We start from the raw sequence: 22,343 nt of genomic DNA, 5'->3' as shown, positions 1-22,343 counted from the left end.
GTGCATTACTGTCGTAACTGGCCTCGGTGTGTCAGCGAGGCTAAAGTGCGGTCCGGCTTACATCACAACATCGCCACAAGGTGGCTGAAACATGAGCTTTAATGTTTACACGTAGCGGTTAATGTGTTCATGTGTACGTCAACATGATCGTATGATGTATTTATATTTGTAAATGCATTATACTTTATATTTGTAAATTTAAAAAAAGTGAAGAGTCGTTTCCCAACGACATGTTCAAGGTGTAGTTTCCCAATTTATGATCCATAAAGTCTGTCTCATTCCGTCTGCGGAAATGCGCACATGCATTCTCCGACGCAACTCATGCAGCCTGAAGGCGTCGCCAGCCTCCTTCCCATGATGCACAGCGGTCGGCTGGACGCTGGTAGTAGTAGAGAGCCAGACATCACGGGCGGCGGACTAGCTAGCAAGGCAGCAGCAGAGCCGAGCCTGAGCGCCGTTCAGCGGGGAGTTGGAGCTGTGGACACACCATGGAAGTTCCGTCCCGGCTGACTGGCCTCCCTCCGAGGGTTTGACCCGAGGTTCGGCCGGCGTCTTTTCCCCGGAGCCGAACCGGCGGCGGCGGCGGACTGACTGTTCCGGTGAGCAGCTAACTGCTAACTGCTAATAACCGAGTACGACTTGGGAGGGTGTGTGTGTGTGTGTGTGTGTGTGTGTGTGTGTGTGTGTGTGTGTGTGTGTGTGTGTGTGTGTGTGTGTGTGTGTGTGTGTGTGTGTGTGTCGGAGGCGGCGGCGGTTCAGGCGGGGTCACGGAATGGAGGAAGTTGTCCTTGTCCCGTGAAGCACGGAGTCTCTTCTCCCGTTTAATCACCGCAGCGCCTCATCACATGACCGCTTGTTTCCTCTGTCTGGAGCTGCTGCTGCTGCTGCTGCTGCAGTCTTATGATGGAGGCTCTGAAGACGGGAAGTGGAAAAGGGAAACACTCGTCTTGACTGTTTGCTGCTGTTTGCTGCTACTGCTGCTGCTGCTGCACAATGACTTTGGATTCACTGACAAGGAAGTGGTTTGGATTTTGTTGCTCTGACTCTGCTTCTGCTTGTCGCTGCTGCCTTCAGTTGCCGTGCCATGAGAGTGTGACCGTCGCCGGGAGGGAGGTTGCCATGCTCGCCACACAGATGCCGGACGTGCAGCTGGAAGCCAAAGATGTCAAAGACGTCAAACAGGTAAAAGCAAAGCGGCTCGTAGTTCAAGAGGTGGCAGAACTTTAAAGACTCACGGAGCCACAGTGGGTTGTACAGTGGGCCGGGGGGGGGCGGGGGGGCGGGGGGGGTAGCGGAGTAAAGCAAAGTTGCAACCAAGCCAGTGTCTTTGAAGCCCCACCAGGGTGTTTAGCTCTTAGAACCATCCAGAACCACCCATGGACCACCAGGGTGTTCAGCTCTTTATTGACATGACTCTGAAAACACTGCCAACATGGAGGAAACACAGCTGTTTGATGACTGACTGTTAATATCATTTCTTCAAGTTCGGTGGGCCGGATGACAAAGCTCAACGGGCCGCGTATGGCCCCCGGGCCGTAGTTTGCCCACCACTGCGCCCCTTGCATCGGGCTCTCCAGTGAAGCTGTTTCCCTAACGCAGGAGTGTTTCTGAGTCTTCAGAGCATCAGGTTGTTCCTCCTCCTCCTCCTCCTCGTCCTCCTCCTGGTGATGTCATCAGGGGCCGGTCGCACCTCCGCTGAAGGAGGAGCCGCCTGATTGGCAGTGACGCGATCACGTGTCCCGGCGTGAGATCGCTTGAATTCTGAATTGAATCAAATCAGTGAGTGGAGAAGACAGGGCGAAGGGCGCCGCCCCTGCTGCTTTGTTGTCGGTCATGTGACTTCAGGTAATGGACAAGCCTGTGTTACGCAACGCTGCAGGAGCGGAGGTGCGGTTGCGAGGGGCGGCCGGCTGTTTCCTCAGCTCAGCAGGATGCAGTGTGTTGTCATGTGTTCACACGCTGAACGCAGCGTCTGAGAATACGTTGTGATGAAAGGAAAATAGCAACAATTAAAGCATCGACTTTCAGTGAAAGAGTTGAGACCAGAAAAATAAAATATTTGTCAGATATAAAAGGGAACAAACTCCTCTGGACAGTTTACAGCTGTCTATCCTGTCAATCAGTCTGACCGGTTTGCACAGTCGTCCACACACGGGAAGTTGCTCACCCCCCACCACCCCCCCCCACCCCCTCCCCACACAGATCAAGGAGAAGCTGGCGGCGGCGCTCAAGGCGCTGCAGAAGCGCTACGTGACGTCGGACGCCGTGGTGACCAGCGAGGACGGCGACGCCAACCTGCTGTGCTGCGCCCTGGAGGCGGTCTTCATCCACGGCCTCAAGGCCAAGCACGTCCGCTCGCAGGCGGCGGCGGCGGGGGCGGGCCGTGACCGCCGGCCCCTCCCCCAGCCCTCCTTCTGGAGCCTCCTGAAGGCCGTCACCCACCGGTAGGTCCGGCCCGGATCCGGGAGGGGAGGTGGGTCCGGGGTTGGGGGGGGGGGAGGAGGCGGCGGCGGTAGCGCCACCTGGAGGAGGCGGTAGGTAGGGCAGGGAGGAGAAGCCGAGGTTGAGCCTCTCGTCCAATCACAAGCCGTGTTATTGAACAGCTGAACCGATGTCACGATTTCAAAATCTTTGCTCGGTGGTTCTTTTTTTTAATTTTTTATCTTTGATGGCTTGTAAAAAAAAAACATTCTGTCTCCTCCTCCGTCCAATCACAACGCTCAGTCAACTGGTCAGGTGACCTCGTACGCCACGCCCGCCCGCCCGCTAATGAGTCAGTGAACACAGTGTTTCCATGACACTTTAGCGCTGTTCCTCAATATGGACGCGTGTGTAAAAACCACCTGATTAGAGTCAGAACCTCTCAGCCACGTTTGAGAGGTTCTTCCAGGTGCAGCTGCGTCCACCACTGCTTTTTATCGTGGCCACGGTTCGAGGGCTCGTGGAAACACGGCTACTACAACACAGGTGTGAAGATTTAAGCAGGTGAGGTCCAAACTAGGAGGAAGAGCGTGAGTGTTGGACTGGATGGATAGATTGGCCCACAACAATAACGATGCTTAGTTGGGGCACTGCTGGCTTTGGTTCCATCGGGAGATGTTTGGTTGGCTGGTCATGTGACCTCTGCTCCCCCCTGCCCCTCTCCCTCAGAGACGTGATCCTGGAGCTGGAGAGGCTGAGCTTCGTCAGCACGGAGGTGGGCCGCTGCCGGGCCTGGCTGCGGCTGGCCCTCAACCACGGACTGCTGGAGTGCTACCTGGTCTCGCTGTTCCGGGAGGAGGCCCCGCTCAGGGCCCACTACCGGCCCGGCGCCCTGCTGCTGCACGCCGAGGAGCGCGACGTCCTGCTGAGCTACCTGCAGGGCCTGGCCTCGCTCACCTTCTGCCTGTCCTACAAGTCGGCCGTCCTCAACCAGTGGACGGCCACGCCGCTGGTGCTGGCCGGCCTCCAGGAGGGGGAGCCGGAGGCCCCTCCCCCGGCCCCGGCCCCGGCCCCCAGGGAATCCTGGGACACGGCGTCCCAGTCGTCGGGCTCGTCGGACGCAGCCGAGGCGCAGAGAGACTGCTGCCCCCTGCTGGTGAGCCGAGGGACGGGCGCCAAGAGCAGGCTGACCTCCTCCAGCCTGAGCCTGGACACCTGCGGCTCCTCCCAGCTGTCCTCCAGCCTGGGCTCCGACGGCCCGCCGCAGGGCCCCGCCCCCGACCTGGCCCCGCCCACCACCGCCAGCAGGGCCGCTCGGAAGGAGTAAGTAGGCTCCTCCCACTTCCCAAATGCTCCAAATGCTCCCTACTGTTAGCACCAAGGCTGCACCGCTACTGTCCTTCACCTCCTGCTGTATCCCAGGATGCTTTGCGTGCTGCTGCAGAGCACCCTGGGATCCTGGGAAGTCGGCTGAAATTAGCGCCATCTACTGGCAAAGACACCACGTATAAAATTAAGTCTTGAAATTTCACATCAAATATTCAGTTTTTAACGCAGGGTTTTTACTAATTTGGCTGCAGGTGACTGTTAGTGAAGGTTGCCGAGCCCTGACCCCGACCCTGACCCTGACCCTGACCCGGCTTCTGCCTTCAGTCTGTAGCACCAACATCTGCCTGTCTGTCTGTCTGTCTGCTCAGCAGTCTGGGCCGCCTGCAGGAGAGCAGCCAGGACTCCCTGCAGGACGACTCCTTTGTGTCCAGCACCGGTCCGGACCAGTTCTCCGACACCAACCTGTTCAGTGGCTCCGACAGCGACACCCAGCCCCCGGCCACGCCCAGCTGGGACCAGGAGCGCCCCCTGCAGTCCTCCTCCTCCTCCTCCTCCTCACAGGACGACGACCCCGGCGACTCGCCCTCTGCGCTCGTCGGCGCCCCCTCTGGCTCAGACGGCCTCCACCCAGTGTTGGAGCCGGAGGAGGAGGCGGAGGAGCAGAAGAAAGAGGAGGCGTGTCCAAGAGAAGAAGCCCCGCCCCGCCCCGCCCTGAGCAGGAAGTTGTCCTCAGATTCTCTGCTGGTGAGTGGCAGTCGCTGGCTGTTTCATCATTCAGCAGTTTACAACAACAACAACAACAACAACAACAACAACACGACGTGTCGCCGCTTTCATTTCCGCATCCGCAAATTCATGTCGTCCACCACGTCGACCGATAGTTGCAGCCGTAGCGCCAAGTCTAACCCACCGCCAGGTTAGTCGATCCGAATTCTAATGCTCATGCTAATGCTCATGCTAATGCTAGGGCAGCTGATGTGACTTTCTGTTAGCAAGCCTCAGCAATCCGAAACACACGCAGTCGCTGCTGTTGCTCCGCCCCCCCTGCTCCCTGCCTCCGTCCTCGCGCGTCACAGCTGGAAGCGGGTGGTTAGCGTGATTAGCGTGGTTAGCTCGTCACACCAGGAAGAAGGGACAAAAATCTGGCGCCTGCTGTTGGCAAAGTGGAAAATCCAGTCTGCGTTGATTTGATTGGAAACTACGGAGATGCATTTTTAACGAGTGTGCTGCGGGGTTACCCAGCAGGCAGTGCTGCTGTCGCCGGGCAGATTAAGAGACAGCGCAACGTCTCTGTCATGACGGGAATGAGGAAGAGAAAGTCTCTGCTGGAGCCGCCCGACCTCCTCCAACCGTGTGGGACCTTCTGTCCTCTCACACCGCAGCAGCAGCAGCAGCAGCAGCAGGTTATATTTCTGTGACAGTCAGTCACTTCTCCAAATAGCCTCCAGAAACCAGGAAGTGGTGTTCTATCCTGCTATCCGGCACCAAGACGTCACACACACAACTTGACTCGGTAGCAAGTTTTCCATCATCCCCTTGTTCTAAATAAGGAAATGCTTATATTTTTTCTAATATGTGCGAGCAGGCGTGGCTGACCTGGAGTCAGTCGACAGGCCCTCTGTCCACTCACTGTCAATACTCACTGTCATGTGGTGTGGTTGTTCAGTGGAGCAGGCTAATTTTGGCGTGGAGGCTAAAAAGAGCAGATTATTTCTCCCGGCGGAGGAGGTTAGGAGGGCGGAGGCGGTTAGGATGGCGGAGGCGGTTAGGATGGTGGTTAGGATGGCGGAGGCGGTTAGGAGGGCGGAGGCGGTTAGGATGGCGGAGGCGGTTAGGATGGTGGTTAGGATGGCGGAGGCGGTTAGGAGGGCGGAGGCGGTTAGGATGGCGGAGGCGGTTAGGAGGGCGGAGGCGGTTAGGATGGCAGAGGCGGTTAGGAGGGCGGAGGCGGTTAGGATGGTGGTTAGGATGGCGGAGGCGGTTGGGATGGCGGAGGCGGTTAGGATGGCGGAGGCGGTTAGGATGGCGGAGGCGGTTAGATGGCGGAGGAGGTTAGGATGGCGGAGGCGGTTAGGATGGTGGTTAGGAGGGCGGAGGCGGTTAGGATGGCGGAGGCGGTTAGGAGGGCGGAGGCGGTTAGGATGGTGGTTAGGATGGTGGTTAGGAGGGCGGAGGCGGTTAGGATGGTGGTTAGGAGGGCGGAGGCGGTTAGGAGGGCGGAGGCGGTTAGGAGGGCGGAGGCGGTTAGGATGGCAGAGGCGGTTAGGATGGCGGAGGCAGTTCGGATGGCGGAGGCGGTGAAGACGGTCAGCTGGACTCGGCTTCCTTCTTCTCACCAGCGCTTCCTTCCCGTCGTCCCTTCCAGAACGCCCGCTCCTGGATCTCCGAGGACGACATCTACAAGCCCCGCCCAGTGGAGGAGGAGGATGACCGGCGGCAGGAGGAGGCCCCTCCCCATGCGACCACGGCAGAGCCGCAGGCGTCCCAGTCGCCGCCCAGCGTGGTCCACCGCAGACAGATCGGTAGGAGATGTTGTCTGAAGGTTCTCACTCATCCAGGTCCTCTTGGAGTAGCAGGGTCAAGGGAGGTCCACTGGACCTGTTCTTGAGATCTTCAAGACCACTTGATCCACTTCTAGTTTATGAAAAATCTTACGTTAGTGGAAGAACTACAAGCAGTTTCAAGTGTGAGTGCAGGAGGCACAACCACCTGATTGTTGTCTGCACCAGTGGCCTGTGAGGAATGTTGTTAGACCTGCAGTGGAACTGGTTGGACCGCCTCACTGACTGACTGACTGTGTCCCCGTTCAGGCTCTGCATCCTTCCAAGGCTGCATTTGAAAGCCAGTTGCGTCATAGCACTGTGTGAAGGCTCCTCCCACTTCCCAGAAGTCCTTAGGACGCTCCAGATGCACCCTACTGTTAGCACCAAGGCTACACCGCTACCATCCTTCACCTCCTTCTGTATCCCAGGATGCTTTGCGTGCTGCTGCAAAGCATCCTGGGATCCTGGGAAGTCGGCTGAAATTAGCGCCATCTACTGGCAAAGACACAACCTATAAATTGAAGTATTGAAGTTTCACATCAAATATTCAGTTTTTAACGCAGGGTTTTTACTGATTTGATCATCCAACGCCATCGTTGGTGGGCCGGGTCCTTGGAGGACGCTTCCTTCCAAGGATGCAGACCCTGAACTGAGATACAGCCACTGACTCACTCACTAACCCACTGACTCACTGTCTGACCCACTCACTAACCCACTGACTCACTGTCTGACCCACTCACTAACCCACTGATTCACTGACTGACTCACTGACTGAGCCACTCACTGATCCACTGACCCACTGACTCACCGGCTCCTCCTGGTCCTGCAGGCCTGTCCAACCCGTTCCGGGGCCTGCTGAAGCTGGGCCACCTGGAGCGCCGCGGCGCCGTGGGCCTGTGGCGCGGCTGCTACTGCGAGCTGTCGCCCTTCGAGTTCCGGCTGTACGCCGACGCCGAGGAGCGCGCCTGCTGCGACAACTGCTCGCTGCTGCGCTGCGAGGACGCCCGCATCGCCTCGCCCGACGGCCGCTTCGACCTGACCTTCCCCGGCAAGCGGCTGGCGCTGCGGGCGGCGAGCCGCGGCGAGGCCGAGGACTGGCTGGACCGCATCCTGGAGGCCGTGGCCCGCTGCCGACCCGCCGCGCCCCAGCGGGACGACCAGTGGGAGGTGCTGCAGCCGCTGGGCGAGAGCGGCGCCGACCCGGCCGACCCGGAGGCTCCGCCCCCGGCCCCGCCCTCCCCCCCACCGCCTCCCCCTCCCCCCGCCGAGCTGGACTGGTCGCTGGCGGCCGACGTGGAGCCGGACGCCCTCAAGGAGGCGGTGCTGTACGTGTGCGGCGACCCGGAGGGCCGCGGCTGGAGCCCGCTGGTCTTCTCGCTGTCCCTGGAGGCCGTCAGCAGCTTCCAGGTGGAGGGCGGCAGGAAGCTGCGGCGCCACCGCCTCCCCGTCCAGCAGGTCCGGGACGTGGTGCCGGACGTGTGCGCGGGCGGGCCGGCCGCCTTCAAGCTGCTGACGGTGGGCGAGACGCTGAGGCTGCGGGCGGAGAGCGCCCAGGAGGCCCGGTCCTGGAGGGCCCTGATCCGAGGGGCCCTGGACTCCTACCTGGACCAGGACCAGGGCCAGGAGCCGGCCGGATCGGTGGGGAACCTCCAGCGCCTGGTGCAGCACCGCCTGGGAGAGGACGGAGCTCTGCTGGCCCACCTGGACGCCGTCCCCGCAGAGAAGGGCCTGGACGCCCAGGGCTTCAGGTGTGCGGGTTGCCCCCAGAAGGTGGGGCCCTCTCTGGCGCCGGCCCGCCTCTGCCACTTCTCGGGCCTCCACTACTGCCTGTCGTGCCACCACGGCGACGCCTCCGTCATCCCCTCGCGCATGGTGCACAACTGGGACCTGACGCAGCGCCCGGTGTCCAGGAAGGCCCTCCAGCTGCTCTCCCAGGTGGAGCAGGAGCCTCTGCTGGACCTGCAGCAGCTGAACCCGGAGCTGCTGCAGCACGCTGAGCCCATGGCCCACACCAACCACCTGCGGCACAGGCTCCGCCTCCTGGGAGACTACCTGCTCACCTGCCGCAGCGGCGCCTGCAAGAAGCTTCAGGCCAGGTGTGTGTGTGTGTGTGTGTGTGTGTGTGTGTGTGTGTGTGTGTGTGTGTGTGTGTGTGTGTGTGTGTGTGTGTGTGTGTGTGTGTGTGTTCCGTTAGCTTAGCACCATCTATTAGCTTAGCATTGAAGCGCCCTCAGCTTCAATGCTAAGAGAGGTTGTGGAAGTAGATACGCTCGTGTATGTGCGTGTCTTGTTAGCTTAGCATGCTCTATTAGCTAAGAAATACAGCTTACCTAGTGTGTGTGTGTGTGTGTGTGTGTCATGTTAGCTCATCACCCTCTATTAGCTTAGCATTAAAGGTGAGGGAGGTTACAGACACGACTACGCTAAAACTCACTGTGTGTGTTGTCCATGTCGCCCCCTGCTGGCAGGATGGAGCAGCGGACGTACCTGTTGGAGTCGACTCACCTGTACAGCGTGGCGGACCTGCGGCAGGTAGGGGGCGCCGCCGAGACTGTCGACCGCGTTGCCGCTCCGCTGTTGCTCCTCTGACAGGCTGGGGGCGCCGTGTGTGTGTGTGTGTCTCGCTTTGGTCCAGATCGCTGAAGACCAGTACGCCACCTACCTGACAACGCTGGTACAGTTCGCCTCCAACCACGTGTTCCACTGTGACCTTTGCACCCAGAGGGGCTTCATCTGCCAGGTGTGCCACGCCGATGACATCATCTTCCCCTTTCAGCTGGACAGAACCACCAGGTGTGGCGATCACCTCCTCGTATACACACACACACACACACACACACACACACACACACACACACACACACACACACACATATATTGTTTATAAATGATTGTTTTTAATTCTATTTATTATTTACTTAGAAGCTATTTTATTAATGTCAATTTAATTTAAATGAAATTTAACTACATTTTGATTCAATTCAAATACACTGCTTACTGTGTGTGTGTGTGTGTGTCAGGTGTCAGGACTGCAAGGCGGTCTTCCACCTCAGCTGTAAGTCTCCTGAGGACTCGTGTCCACGCTGTCAGCGAATCAGGAAGTACCTGGAGAGGGATCTGCAGGACTGAGGGTGGGGTGGGCGGAGCAACGGCAGGAAACCAGCCGAGAAACTTTTGGGTGGCGCCAACCACAAGTGCAATTATCCGGAGAGGAGCCACCGCCGCCTCCGACTTCCTGTTTACAGCTGACTTCCTGTTTACAGCTTCCTGCCGGGATCTTCACAGTGCCTTATTTCCTTAGTTTGAAGCTTTACCTCGGTGACGGACCACCGCACGGCGCCGGGGCCAGCAGGTGGTACTAAATGTTTCTTTAGGTTCCTGGACACCAACGTCTGTTTGCTGTGACTGTTGTGAAGCTGCTCAGAGTGGAGACACAGGTCCAGCACTCCTGCAGAACCAAGCAGCGCATCGATGACTTGAACAAAGTCATTGTTTTTTTTGTTTTGTTTTTTTTTTTACATCTTTATGTATCTTCAGAAGGTGAAAACATCCAAGCTTTACTTTATATGCAGAAGCGGTACTGCGTGTTTCATTGTTGGTTCTGCTGTCAATGACCTTGATGAAATAAAATCTAGGAAGAGGTTCTGTTGATTGTCCCACTGATTGACACTGATTGACACTGATTGACACGTCCTGGACACTCCGCCAGTGGGCTGGAGTTCTTCCAGCCCAGCAGGGAGTCAACACTATCGTTGGTTGGGCCCGACAGGGAATAGAACCCTCAACCTGCAGGTGGGCCGGCTGACTACTGCAGCCCTGATGATGTCAGCTGCAGGCTCTGCTGTGGTTGGACGAGAGGATCATCAGTATTATCATCCAACCATCCATCCATCCATCCTTCCATCCTTCCAGTTTCAATAGCCGCTTCTTCCTGCTCTCAGGGTGCTGGGGTCTGCTGCAGCCTCACCCAGCTGTCACTGGGTGAAGGCAGGGTGACACCCGGGACCAGCAGACACTTCATGAGGAGCACATGGAGACACACAAACATCACACTCACACACCTACGGACAACTTAGAGTTTACAATTCACCTCACATGCATGTTTGTAGAGTGAGGGAGGAAGCCGGAGAACCTGGAGAACCCAGCAGTACATGAAGAACCTGGAGAACCCAGCAGTACATGGAGAACCTGGAGAACCCAGCAGACACATGGAGAACCCAGCAGTACATGGAGAACCTGGAGAACCCAGTAGACACATGGAGAACACCCACACAGAAAGAGCCCAGGCTCGGAATCGAACCCACAACCTTCTTGCTGTGAGGTGGCAGCGCCCTGTAGTATTTATTATTATTATCATTATTATCATTATTATTATTATTATCATCATCATCATCATCATCATCACCACACCGTCACGGCTGTAGCACAGCAGGTTGCTGGAGGTTGGTTGGCCACAGCGGGATGCGCAGTCACGCGTGTCGGCGTGCACTGTTTGCTGCTTCTCCTGACGTCTGACAAGAAGCCCCGCTGGGGGCGGGACCTGTCCGACTCGGCCAATCAGCGCCGGCGTCCAGCAGGTCGCTGTCGGCTGGTAGCGCTGCTGTCACCCGCGGCATCAACGCTCCTTATCTGGGGCGGCGTCCAGGTGAGCTCCGGTCCTACCTGTCCGTCAGTCAGTGGGGGGGCTGCTGCTGCTGCTGCTGCTTCCGGTGGGCGTGTCTCGCACCTGCACGCACCCGGGTTCGGACTCCCTGCTGCGCGGTTCGGCCGCGGCTCGCCGCTGTTTGCACGCGGCACTCGCTCGCGCCAATTGAGTCACGCGGCTGAGCCGCTTTGATTCGCGGCTCAGCTTTGATTCGCCGCACGTGCGTGCGGTCTTGCGCAAGTTGTGTTGTGGCCTCAGAACTTCCGCGAGCAGCTTCCGCTTTGCGAGCCAAACTCTAATCTGACGGCTGGTGGGACGAGCCACTGATGGTGGGCGGGGTCAGTGATGACGAGCAGCTGGTAAAACGCGCTCCGCAAGCGGGGAACTAGTTTTTTATTTTTAAGTCGACGGCCGTCCGCGCGCCAGCAGCACCAGGTGGAGGTCCGCCGATCAAGACGCTCTTCCAGCCGGATATCACACTGTAGCTTGGACCGGACCGAACCGAACCGACCCGGACCATGGAGACTGTGAGCCGCCTGCAGAGGAGCAGCCACACGGCGTTCATTCACGACGGCGCGCTGTTCGTGTGGGGAGGTTACCAGGTGATTGTTTGCTGCACCTGCGCAGGTGTCGCTGAGTGCAGCAGCAAGCCGCTGCAATTCCTGTCCTGACCGAGGGGGGCGGGGCTTCCTTTACCAGCTGTCTGTCATGTCACCGTCCTCAAGTGCCTAACCAGTGCCTAACTAGTGCCTAACCAGTGCCTAACTAGTGCCTAACCAGTGCCTAACTAGTGCTCAACCAGTTCCTGACCAGTGCTTAACTAGTACCGGACCAGTGCCTAACCAGTTGCAGTGCAGGCTCCACCAGCTGGCCTCGGTGCCTTCTCACCTGGTCCTGCTGAAGTTTCCCTGAAGATCGTCCTCTATCAGTGGTGGCGGCTGCCTGGAGGGGCGGGGCTTGTCTGCAGGCCAGCAGGACACAGGTGCTGTGTCTCAATCCAGGCTCTGCATCCTTGAAGTACGCATTTTGAAAGGAAGTCGCGTCATGGCACTGCGCGAAGGCTCCTCCCACTTCCCGAGGGCGCTTAGGACGCTCAAAATGCGTACTCGGAAATACGCACTCGTTTTAGCCCATTCCAAGGATGCACCGCTACTGTCCTTCACGTGCTTGTGTATCCCAGGATGCTTTGCGTGCTGCTGCAAAGCATCCTGGGAAGTCGGCTGAAATTAGCGCCATCTACTGGCAAAGACACCACGTATAAATTTAAGTATTGAAGTTTCACATAAAGTATCCAGTTTTTAACGTAGGGTTTTATTTATTTGATCATCCAACCAACCAATGGTTAGCTTGATGCTATGAAAACGTCACTTCCGGGGTTGGCCAGCAGGAGGGAACAGTGGTGACGCAACCAGGAAATACAGCCAAGGCTAGACCGTCCCCTGTGGTGACCGGGGAGGCGGGGTTTGGTCCGTCCTTCTAGGCCGGGTCCTGGGAGGACGCTTCCTTCAGACGGAGGACACTCGGTCTGAAGGGTGCAGACCCTGAATTGAGACACAGCAAGAGTGTCACACACCTGCTGTGTGTGCCTGCAGGTGGTGGACAACCAGGAGGTGCTGCTGCCCAGCGCTGAACTGTGGACCTGTGACCTGGAGAGCAGAACCTGGTGAGATCACCTTCAACCACCGACCTTCACCGACCTTCACCGTCCTCAAGGTGTGTGTGTGTGTCAGGCGGCGGCGGCAGATGGGGGGAGATGTTCCTCCAGACCTGCTGGGCTCCTGCAGCTCCTACCTTCACCACACCCTCTACATCTTCGGAGGAACCGACACCAGCGAGTACAGCAACCAGGTGAGGTGAGGCTGTTCTGAAGGTCCCCAGTCGTCCAGGTCCTCTTGCTGTGGAAGGGTTCAGTGGAGACTGAACCCCTCTACTTCGTTTTGAAGAGTTTCCTTGTGTGCGCGCTCGGTTCCGTCTGGAGGTTCTCCGAGCTTCCACTGTGTGTGAAGACCCTACTGCCTCTGCAGATGTTCAGCGTTGACCTGGCGGCACCGAGCTACAGCTGGAGGAGGCTGACGGACATCAAGGGCTCCCCGCCGTCGCCGCGTGACAGACACACCTGCTGGGTCCACAGAGACAGGTGAGAACCTGCAGGTTCTGCTGCTGCTGCCGGAGCAGAACCTCCTCTGTTGGGTGAGCTCCCGGTCTCCTCCCCTCAGGATCATCTACTTCGGAGGCTACGGCTGTAAGACCATGTGGGACGTGCAGAACACGCCGACTGCCAACTTCCTGGTGGAGGAGATGTCCTGGGTGAGTGGCAGGAGGTGGCAGGTGGAGGTCACGTGGTCCCTCAGGCAGGTGGAGGTCACGTGGTCCCTCAGGCAGGTGAGACTCACCTGGATCTTCTCTGCCAGGCCACCATTGGAAACACCTTGTTCAGGTTCTGGGGTTGGAACAACGAGGTCCACGTCTTCGAAACCCGCTCCGGCACCTGGAGCCACCCGGAGACCCAGGTGGGTTGCAGGGACGATCGCCATTACCCACAATCCTTTGTGCCTCTGAGAGCCACCGGAGCAGGAAGTAAGAGCAGCTTGTTTGACTTCAGGGTTCGCTGCCCCTCCCCCGAGACGGCCACGCCAGCGCCCTGCAGGGGAACAAGGGCTACATTTCTGGAGGCCTGGTGAGTCGCTGTGGACCACAGAACCAGACCTGCTGCGGTCCTGGTTCTGGACCTGCTGCGGTCCTGGTGGTGGATGTGATGATTCCTGCTGTCCCTGTCATGTGACCCGGAGTGTCTGCTGGCAGGAGGCGACCGAGCTGGACATCTTCTGCCTGGACCTGGACACCTGGACCTGGACCAGCTGGTACGGCCCAGTTTGACCAGTTTGGTGTTTACTGGTAAGCCTGTTTCTCCAGTGTGTGTGTGTGTGTGTGTGTGTGTGTGTGTGTGTGTGTGTGTGTGACAGCCCCGCCCCCCGGTCCCGCCCCCCGCTGGGACGCTCCATGTTCACCATGACGGCCTTGTCGGATGGCTCGCTCTTCGTCTTCGGCGGTCTGGGAGCAAACGGAGAGACTCTGAGTGAGTGGCGCCCCCTGCAGGCAGACTGACTGATTCACCTACTGACTGATTCGCTGACTTTGACTGATTCACTGACTGACTGACTACTTCACTAACTGAGTGATTCATTGACTGCACTGACTGATTGACTCACAAACTGATTCACTGAGTGACTGACTGAGTGATTCACTGGCTGAGTGATTCACTGGCTGACTCACTGATTAACTCACTGACTCACTGATTCACTGACTGATTCACTGATTAACTCACAAACTGATTCACTGAGTGACTGACTGACTGATTCACTGACTGACTCACTGACTAACTCTCAAACTGATTCACTGACTGACTGATTCACTGACTGACTGATTCACTGACTGACTGACTGCCAGTTTGCTGCTGGTTTCTAACTGTGTTTGGCTCTCCTTCAGAGGACGCCTGGCGGTTCGACCCCCAGGGGGCGCAGTGGACGGAGGTCCACCACCCTCACGGGGACAAACCTCGGTAGGTGTGAACTTCTGCCGGCAGGACGGTGTCTTCTTGCTGCTGCTGTTGTTGCCAAGTGTGTGTGTGTGTGTGTGCGCGCAGTGTGAGTCACTCCGCCTGCCTGGGAAACGACGACGACGTGGTCGTGTTTGGAGGAAGCAGCAACATCAGCGTCGTTGCCGACTTGGTATGTAGAAGAGGGAGGAGTTTATTTTTATCTGCGCAGCTGCTGGCTACATGACGAACTGCTGTGTGTGTGTGTTAGCTTAGCACCCTCTGTTAGCCTAGCATTAAAGCTAAAAACCGCTAGCTGGAGGCTGACGCCTGTCCAAATCATCGGTTGTTGTACAAGTTGAAGGGGCTGTGGGGGCGGAGCTACATCGCAAGCCCGTCTGATTGGGCTAAACTGACAGCAGCCAATCCCCCAATCAGGTGACTGTTCTGAGGGTCCCGTCGCCGCATCACTGCCACGACGTGCTGGTCTTCCAGACTCAGCCCTACTCCCTGCACAGGTGAGAACATTCCCACCATTCCTGCTCTGGAACCGGCTTCTAAGAGCCGGCTCTTTTCAGTGAGCCGAGCCCAAAGAACCGGTTCTCTGAAAAGAGTCAGAGTTCCCATCGCTGGAGCCCAGGCGTCGAGCTGCGAGCGCGAGCGTGCGCGTCGCGTTCACGTGGAGACACGTGGCGTGTGAACAGAGCTCCGCTGTTGGCACCCACAGCACAGCATGATGCTAATGAGCTTTAGCTTCCTGTTGTTGTTGTCGTAGCTGCACTGAGTGGATTAAAGCTGCTTACATGTTGCCACGTTGTGTGTGTGTGTGTGTGTGTGTGTGTGTGTGTGTGTGTGTGTGTGTGTGTGTGTGTGTGTGTGTGTGTGTGTGTGTGTGTGTGTGTGTGTGCACACGCACATTTATATATATGTGCGCGTGCATATGTATGTATGTATGTATACATACATACATGTGTATATACATACAGGGGAGAGAGAGAATACCTGACATGGTCTCTGCACACACACACACACACACACACACACACACTCTCTCTGACTGTGCTGCTGTCTCCAGGCTGTGTGTGGACCTGATCAGCGGAGGCTCTCAGCTGTTTGGCCGGCAGCTCGACTGGTTGCCGCTGAAGCTGCGCAGGAAAATCGAGCGGCGAGCGGCGTTCTTCTGCTGCGAGTCGGCGGAACGCAGCGCTGCTTTTTAACGACTTCACTCCTGACGGAGTTCACACAGGAGGTGGAACGCTGCTGGGAGGAGGGGTTTTAACTTAAAGAGGTCTTTTTGTAAAAAAAAAAAAATAAAGTTTGTATTTTTCCTTCTTTTACAAGTTTAAACGAACGTTGAGAGTTTTATCATGTTTCCTCATTTAACGAAGTGCAATGTGTGTGTTTGTTTGAATAAAGACGGTGAAGTTGTTTAAGTTGGGTCCGGTGGTTCTTGCTGTACCAGGTTCTGTTCATCAAAGGTCCAGTGTGTGTGTGTGTGTGTGTGTGTGTGTGTGTGTGTGTGTGTGTGTGTGTGTGTGTGTGTGTGTGTGTGTGTGTGTGTGTGTGTGTGTGTGTGTGTGTGTGTGTGTGTGTGTGTGTGTGTTATGTGGAGGTTTTTGAGGAGGAAATGGCGACATCCAGTGGTCAGTAGTAGATTGTAGAGTTCATTTTCTCGCTCGCCCTCTCTCTCTCTCTCTCTCTCTCTCTCTCCTGAGCTTGCCAGTGAACTACCTGGACACCTCATCCACCTTCTTCTTCGTTGGTTCATTTGAGGACGCCGGCGTTCACCCTGAACACGGAACTTGCTGTCGGGCAGCTGGATTGTCCCCAGCAGGCTTCCTTAGAAAAGTAGCGGCTGACCAGGAGCCAGACCCTCGTTGCTCTATGGAGATTCTGGTGTTTAAAGAAGAACCGAGGGTAGCAAAAGCAAATGATTTCTATTGTACTGCAATTACTCACTGTTATGCATGTATTTATGTGCAGTATGTTCAGCTTTTAGCAGTATAAAGATCATAAATCTGGCTGGATTTTGCACCCCGGACCTTTAGCTAACCTCACTGGATCTCTGAGGTTTGCTGGTCCCTGGACCAGGATCACAACCAGTTGCTGGTCAGAGTATTTGTTCTGAAGAACGAACGAACAAACGAATGAATGAATAAATAAACACAACCTGAAGTATTTCTGAAGCTTTCCCGTCTTTATTTGTCTCCAATCACGGTGTCGTCTCCTCTTTAGTGAGAAATCAAACTGACTTTCATTTAAAAAAAAAAAAAAAAAAACTCAATCAAAGAAATCCTCGTCGCTCGACTTGCTGAAGGCGCCCAGGGGTCACACGGGGCGGACGTAGTTGGCCGGCAGGAGGCCTCGCTGGCCCGTCCGCTGGTTGCAGCCGAACATCCAGCCGGCGTCGACCTGCTCGGCGTCCCAGATCACATCTCCCTCCAGCAGGGAGAGCTCGTCGGCCGCCGCCGCCGCGTAGCTGAACACGGCCTGGTAGCGGCGCTGCACCAGCACACACACACACACACACACACACACACACAGTTTTAGCATCGCTGCTTCCATAACCTAAGGAAGGCTAACAGCTAACTAGCTGTTTCTACAGCCTCCCTTAGCTTTAACGCTAAGTTAATAGAGGGTGCTAAGCTAACCGAACACACACACACACACACACACACATAGCAAAACTTTTAACATGCTGAGTGTTGCACCTCACCCCTCCACTAGGTGGTGCTACAGCAGCAGCAGCAGCAGGACACATCTGTCTGAGCGGCTGGCCCACGGTGTTGGATGGCTCCTCTTCCACTGTCACACACACACACACACACACACACACACACGGTGTCAGAGGTCACTGGATGATCAGCCGAGTGTTAAAGACGACTTGGTCACCTGATCTGTTCTCAGGGGGCGGAGCATCACTTCGGATCCTGCTCTTCTCAAACTCCTCGTGGTACTTTATCTGCACATGCACACACACACACACACACACACACACACACACACACACACACACACACACACAGTGTGTTGTTGTGGGCGGGGCTTAGCCAATGTCCTCAGTGGACCTCAGAGACAAACAGGATGTGACATCATTTCAAGAATCTGACAAGAGGGGAGAGGGAGGAGGGGGGTTCATCAGCCCCCATTGAACCAGCAGCAGGGAGTGTGTGTGTGCGTGTGTGTGTGTGTGTGTGTGTGTCTGTCCACGGCTGACAGACTCTGACCATGTAGGGCAGCAGCAGCAGCTGAGAAATGCCTGAAATGTTGCTTCTGCTCTGTTTAGACTGAACTCCCCCTGCCCTCCTCTACTGCGAGTACTGCGAGTACTGTCTACTGCGAGTACTATCTACTGTGAATACTACCTACTACAAATACTACTCACTCCTCTGTCTGCTGCTAACACTGCTAACACTGCTACCTCCTTGGTGCAGAAGAATCAGACTTGCTGCTGTTTGTCTCTGCCAGGTTGGATGTGATTTCAAACATTTTACAAATAAAAGTTGATTGATTGAAGTTGCTGCTTTTAGAATGAAACCAAAGTAAAATAATCCAACTGTGACCGCAGTCCCTGCTGCTGTTACTGCTGCTGCTGCTGCTGCTGTTACTGCTGTTACTGCTACTGTTACTGCTTCCTCTACTACTGCTGCTGCTGTTACTGCTGTTACTGCTACTGTTACTGCTTCCTCTACTACTGCTGCTGCTGCTGCTGCTGTTACTGCTGCTGCTGCTGCTGCTGTTACTGCTGTTACTGCTACTGTTACTGCTTCCTCTACTACTGCTGCTGCTGCTGCTGCTGTTACTGCTGTTACTGCTACTGTTACTGCTTCCTCTACTACTGCTGCTGCTGCTGCTGCTGTTACTGCTGCTGCTGCTGCTGCTGTTACTGCTGTTACTGCTACTGTTACTGCTTCCTCTACTACTGCTGCTGCTGCTGCTGCTGTTACTGCTGCTGCTGCTGCTGCTGTTACTGCTGTTACTGCTACTGTTACTGCTTCCTCTACTACTGCTCCTGCTGCTGCTGCTGTTACTGCTGCTGCTGCTGCTGCTGTTACTGCTGTTACTGCTACTGTTACTGCTTCCTCTACTACTGCTGCTGCTGCTGCTGCTGTTACTGCTGTTACTGCTACTGTTACTGCTTCCTCTACTACTGCTGCTACTGCTGTTACTGCTGCTGTTACTGCTACTGTTACTGCTGCTGCTGCTGCTGCTGTTACTGCTGCTGTTACTGCTACTGTTACTGCTGCTGCTGCTGCTACTGCTGTTACTGCTGCTACTGCTGCTGCTGTTACTGCTGCTGCTGCTGCTACTGTTACTGCTGCTACTGCTGCTGCTGTTACTGCTGCTGTTACTGCTACTGTTACTGCTGCTGCTGCTGCTGCTGTTACTGCTACTGTTACTGCTGCTGCTGCTGCTGCTGCTGCTGTTACTGCTACTGTTACTGCTGCTGCTGCTGCTGCTGTTACTGCTACTGTTACTGCTGCTGCTGCTGCTGCTGCTGCTGTTACTGCTGCTGCTGCTGCTGCTGTTACTGTTACTGCTGCTGCTGCTGCTGCTGCTGTTACTGCTACTGTTACTGCTGCTGCTGCTGCTGCTGCTGCTGCTGTTACTGCTACTGTTACTGCTGCTGCTGCTGCTGTTACTGCTGCTGTTACTGCTGCTGCTGCTGTTACTGCTACTGTTACTGCTGCTGCTGCTGCTGTTACTGCTGCTGTTACTGCTGCTGCTGCTGTTACTGCTGCTGTTACTGCTTCCTCTACTACTACTGTTGCTGCTGCTGCTGGCTTATCATCAGTGTCTGCGTGGAAATTCCTGGACCAGGGGGACCAGGGGGACCAGGTGGACCAGGTGGACCAGGACTCCACGTGATGCTGTTGTCCAGGAGCTGTTTGGTGGTGCGACTCACGTTGCTGATCTGGTCCTGCGTCTTCTTCAGCCGCTGCATCTCGGGGGTGTCGGTCACCACGCTGAAGCCTCTTCCTCTGTTCTTCTCAAAGTCCTCCTTGTAGAGAGCCTGAAGCACAACAGCGCCACCGTCAGCATCGCCGCTGCAGCGCCTCAAGCTGAGCAGGAACAAGGCGTAGCTTAGCATCACGCTTTTAGACCCAAAGATGTGAAAGATGTGAATAGTTTTATGCCTCAGACACACACACACACACACACACACACACACACACACACACACACACACACACACACACACACACACACACACTATCAGCTCTGGTTTGGGCTCAGATTTCTCTGTTTCTGCTGTGCAGTTGCTTCCATTTTAAAGCAAGCTAAAAATATTCCAAAGAAAGTAATTCTGACTTTCCTGCACACACACACACACACACACACACGCACACACACACACACACACACACACACACACACACACACACACAGGCGCGAGTCATCCTGCTGCTATGAGGAGCACGCGTCCCTCAGCGCTGCTCCACATCACGACTTTTATGGTGATGAAGCTCCGCAGAGGAAACAACCGACTTCAACATCAGCCTTCCTGTTTATCCTCAGAGTGGGCGGAGCCTGCTGGGGGCGGCCCGCGGAGGACGCAGACGAAGCGGGAGCGGCCGAGACGAGCGGCGGGCCTGCAGGTGGCGCTCACCTGGCTGTTGAGGAGGCTCTGCTGCTTCAGGCGCAGGTTCTCCGGAGTGTCGGTGACGATGGTGAAGGAGGTTTTGGGGTAATGCCTGAGAAAAACATCCACAAACCAGCTGACTGCTGCTGCACACGGCACACTGACAAAAACATCAGCGCAAACACCGCTCCCTGTGTCTGATTGGTCGTGGCTGTGCCGCTGACGCCTGACACCTGAGGACTCAGCAGGCGATGAAGGTCAGGGACCTCCATCGCCTGCTGAGTCCTCGGGAATCTGACCTCGCGCTCTCTCGTCACTGTTTGCGATCACATGACTACACCTGGTGCGACTGAGAGTGGGCGGGGCCCTGGGGTGGGTGGGGGCGGGGCCGGGGGGAGGAGGGGAGGTGTGGCGCTCACATGCTGCAGTAGGGCTTCTTCTCGAAGCCCTTGTAGGTGGTCATGCTCAGCGCCATCTTGCAGACCTCGCAGCTGAAGCAGCTTTTGTGCCAGTACTGGAGAGGAAGAAGAGGAGAAGGAGGAGGTGGAGGTGGTGAAGGCGTGACCTCTGACCTGTCAGCTGACCCGCTGGCCGCTCAGACTGAGCGACCTCGGCGGGAGGAGAAGCTGACAGAGAAACATTAGAAGCCCTGTGGATGCGTCTGAAAGACGCCTTCTTCTGGGAAGATCAGACCACAAATGCGAGTGACAGCTGATCGTCCATCATCATCATCATCATCGTCATCATCATCATCATCATCATCATCATCATCATCATCACCATCACCATCATCACAGCAGAAGAAAAAGACACAAAACAGATGGATGGTGGAGCACAAGAAGTAGATGAAGTCCACAGAGGAGAGGCTGCTCAGAGGTCAGGGGTCAGGGGTCAGGGGTCGGGTGGACGTACCTTGTCGAGGCAGTTGATCTTCTCGGTGGGATAGACGGCTTTGCCGCACCGTCCACACGGAGGGTTCATGGCGGCTCCTCTCACAGCCAGTCCTGCACTGGCGGCAGGGGAACCTCCTCCGGGACCAACCTCACCCGGACCTCCACACGGGGAGGAGAGCCACCGTGCTGCCTCCAAGGACTGACGGACATCTGCACGTTCGTTCTCACGCCAGAGAAAAAACCCCGCAGACTGCGCCAAGTCCGGTGAGCAGAATTGCGTCCGAGCGTCGATGGTGTGAAACGTCCCCGAAACCTCCTGAAGTCTCCTGGAACCTTCTGGAACCTTCTGGAACCTTCGGCTGTGATGGAACAAAGTGAAAACTGCAGATAACCCGGCGTCGGCGCGGAGGCAAGAAGTAGTCAAAAGACGGATTCGTGTCGAGTACCTGAAGGCAACATACACCGGAAGTCAAGTGAGACTTGGCAGCGTTGGCTAAAAAAATTTTTAAAAAAAGTGTTGCTCATCAAAGAAATGTACTGAAACAGCCCAGCGGCGCCGAATAACGCCGGTTTCACCACATCGATCCCTGGTTACCGAAGCGCTAGCCACAGAAGCATCAGCTACTGAAGCATTAGCTACTGAAGAGTTAGCCACAGAAGCTTTTGCTAACCGAAACATGAAACACGTAAAAATAACAACACGTCAGCTCTGGTTATTCACAACTACCACTTATGTGCGTCCCTATATATACCAATGTTATTTTACGTGCTTCGTCCCTTTCACATTTAAACAACTCAATGTTGTACTTCTGCCTCTTTAAGTACCGACCGCGGCGCGTTCTACGGCAGCGGGGGTATAGCTCAGTGGTAGAGCATTTGACTGCAGATCAAGAGGTCCCCGGTTCAAATCCGGGTGCCCCCTCTTTTCGACGAGACCCTTTCTGAAACTTCATAATACTCTTTTCTTTGGGCTTTGTGTATTACATATTTTCTTTCTGTATCGGCTCGGCTCGTTTCTTGAAAAAAAGATATGACATTCTCAAAACTAAAGTCATGTGGCAGAACACTCTCGCAGTTTAGCACAACATCATAGCTCACTAGCAAAAGCTCACGTTTCCCCAGAAACCGTCCAGTCGTCTGAATTCCTTTCCCGTGCTAAGAGTCTGCGCCACCAAAATATCAAAGCTCCTTCTCACTGCTTTGGCTCATTTCTCCAAACAGAACAGCACAAAATAACCCGGTGTTGGAGCCAAAATATTGATTTTCCGTCCTTGTCTCTGATGTACTGCAATCGTTATGTCATGCATTACTTATGGACCAAGTAATTGTTTGATTCTTCTTTCCCTTTTGAAGATGGCCATAAAAAACTATTTTATAGTGAGGTGATCAGGGG

At 55.7% G+C, this 22,343-nt stretch overlaps 3 protein-coding genes and 1 non-coding gene across 7 annotated transcripts; 3 read left to right on the top strand and 1 right to left on the bottom strand.

The window, feature by feature from the left end:
- The first annotated feature begins 368 nt into the window (after window positions 1-368).
- plekhm1 (pleckstrin homology domain containing, family M (with RUN domain) member 1) lies at window positions 369-9,947 on the top strand. Of its 4 annotated transcripts, none has more exons than XM_076040539.1 (10): window positions 369-599; window positions 1,075-1,182; window positions 2,203-2,444; window positions 3,151-3,744; window positions 4,122-4,494; window positions 6,116-6,272; window positions 7,123-8,389; window positions 8,762-8,825; window positions 8,929-9,086; window positions 9,314-9,947. In XM_076040539.1, the coding sequence occupies exons 2-10, from the start codon at window positions 1,120-1,122 to the stop codon at window positions 9,420-9,422; spliced, it is 3,027 nt and encodes a 1,008-aa protein (XP_075896654.1). In that variant the 5' UTR covers window positions 369-599; window positions 1,075-1,119; the 3' UTR covers window positions 9,423-9,947. The 4 variants fall into 4 exon arrangements, with proteins under 4 accessions (XP_075896654.1, XP_075896655.1, XP_075896653.1 ...); XM_076040538.1 differs by having other exon boundaries at window positions 370-599; window positions 4,119-4,494; XM_076040540.1 differs by lacking the exon at window positions 2,203-2,444 and having other exon boundaries at window positions 4,119-4,494.
- Window positions 9,948-11,008: 1,061 nt separating this feature from the next.
- On the top strand, window positions 11,009-15,906 carry LOC142897911 (kelch domain-containing protein 1-like). Its single transcript, XM_076040555.1, has 13 exons — window positions 11,009-11,540; window positions 12,531-12,601; window positions 12,669-12,786; window positions 12,963-13,075; window positions 13,155-13,245; window positions 13,350-13,448; window positions 13,541-13,615; window positions 13,741-13,799; window positions 13,902-14,014; window positions 14,425-14,497; window positions 14,582-14,666; window positions 14,912-14,991; window positions 15,549-15,906. The coding sequence occupies exons 1-13, from the start codon at window positions 11,457-11,459 to the stop codon at window positions 15,688-15,690; spliced, it is 1,203 nt and encodes a 400-aa protein (XP_075896670.1). The 5' UTR covers window positions 11,009-11,456; the 3' UTR covers window positions 15,691-15,906.
- A 743-nt stretch (window positions 15,907-16,649) lies between these two features.
- Window positions 16,650-21,285, bottom strand: LOC142897878 (LIM and SH3 domain protein 1-like). The gene is made up of 7 exons (XM_076040500.1): window positions 20,970-21,285; window positions 20,477-20,571; window positions 20,085-20,169; window positions 19,380-19,487; window positions 17,366-17,435; window positions 17,190-17,278; window positions 16,650-16,975 (listed from the first exon to the last, which is right to left on the bottom strand). Exons 1-7 carry the CDS (start codon window positions 21,036-21,038, stop codon window positions 16,802-16,804), a joined length of 690 nt encoding a protein of 229 aa, XP_075896615.1. The 5' UTR covers window positions 21,039-21,285; the 3' UTR covers window positions 16,650-16,801.
- A 515-nt stretch (window positions 21,286-21,800) lies between these two features.
- On the top strand, window positions 21,801-21,872 carry trnac-gca (transfer RNA cysteine (anticodon GCA)). Its single transcript has one exon. It is a non-coding gene; the product is annotated as a tRNA-Cys (tRNA).
- The last annotated feature ends 471 nt before the right edge of the window (window positions 21,873-22,343 follow it).

Source organism: Nelusetta ayraudi, unplaced genomic scaffold (assembly GCF_046127955.1).
Source record: "Nelusetta ayraudi isolate G7.1 ecotype Tasmania unplaced genomic scaffold, CSIRO-AGI_Nayr_v1 ptg000061l, whole genome shotgun sequence".
NCBI classification, from domain to species: Eukaryota; Metazoa; Chordata; class Actinopteri; order Tetraodontiformes; family Monacanthidae; genus Nelusetta; species Nelusetta ayraudi.
This window is presented reverse-complemented; position numbering and strand designations above follow the sequence as displayed.

What these genes read in the sequence shown, in the direction of transcription:
- plekhm1 (XM_076040538.1), top strand. Translation starts at nt 1,120, where the DNA reads ATGCTCGCCACACAGATGCCGGACGTGCAGCTGGAAGCCAAAGATGTC. An exon ending in AGCAGGGCCGCTCGGAAGGA is followed by an intron (nt 3,745 to 4,118) that starts GTAAGTAGGCTC and finishes CTGTCTGCTCAG; the next exon opens with CAGTCTGGGCCGCCTGCAGG. An exon ending in GGTCCACCGCAGACAGATCG is followed by an intron (nt 6,273 to 7,122) that starts GTAGGAGATGTT and finishes CTGGTCCTGCAG; the next exon opens with GCCTGTCCAACCCGTTCCGG.
- LOC142897911 (XM_076040555.1), top strand. Translation starts at nt 11,457, where the DNA reads ATGGAGACTGTGAGCCGCCTGCAGAGGAGCAGCCACACGGCGTTCATT. An exon ending in GACCTGGAGAGCAGAACCTG is followed by an intron (nt 12,602 to 12,668) that starts GTGAGATCACCT and finishes TGTGTGTGTCAG; the next exon opens with GCGGCGGCGGCAGATGGGGG. An exon ending in GGAGCCACCCGGAGACCCAG is followed by an intron (nt 13,449 to 13,540) that starts GTGGGTTGCAGG and finishes GTTTGACTTCAG; the next exon opens with GGTTCGCTGCCCCTCCCCCG.
- LOC142897878 (XM_076040500.1), bottom strand. Translation starts at nt 21,038, where the DNA reads ATGAACCCTCCGTGTGGACGGTGCGGCAAAGCCGTCTATCCCACCGAG. An exon ending in AGATCAACTGCCTCGACAAG is followed by an intron (nt 20,572 to 20,969) that starts GTACGTCCACCC and finishes CTTCCTCTCCAG; the next exon opens with TACTGGCACAAAAGCTGCTT. An exon ending in CGCAGGACCAGATCAGCAAC is followed by an intron (nt 17,436 to 19,379) that starts GTGAGTCGCACC and finishes GTGCATGTGCAG; the next exon opens with ATAAAGTACCACGAGGAGTT.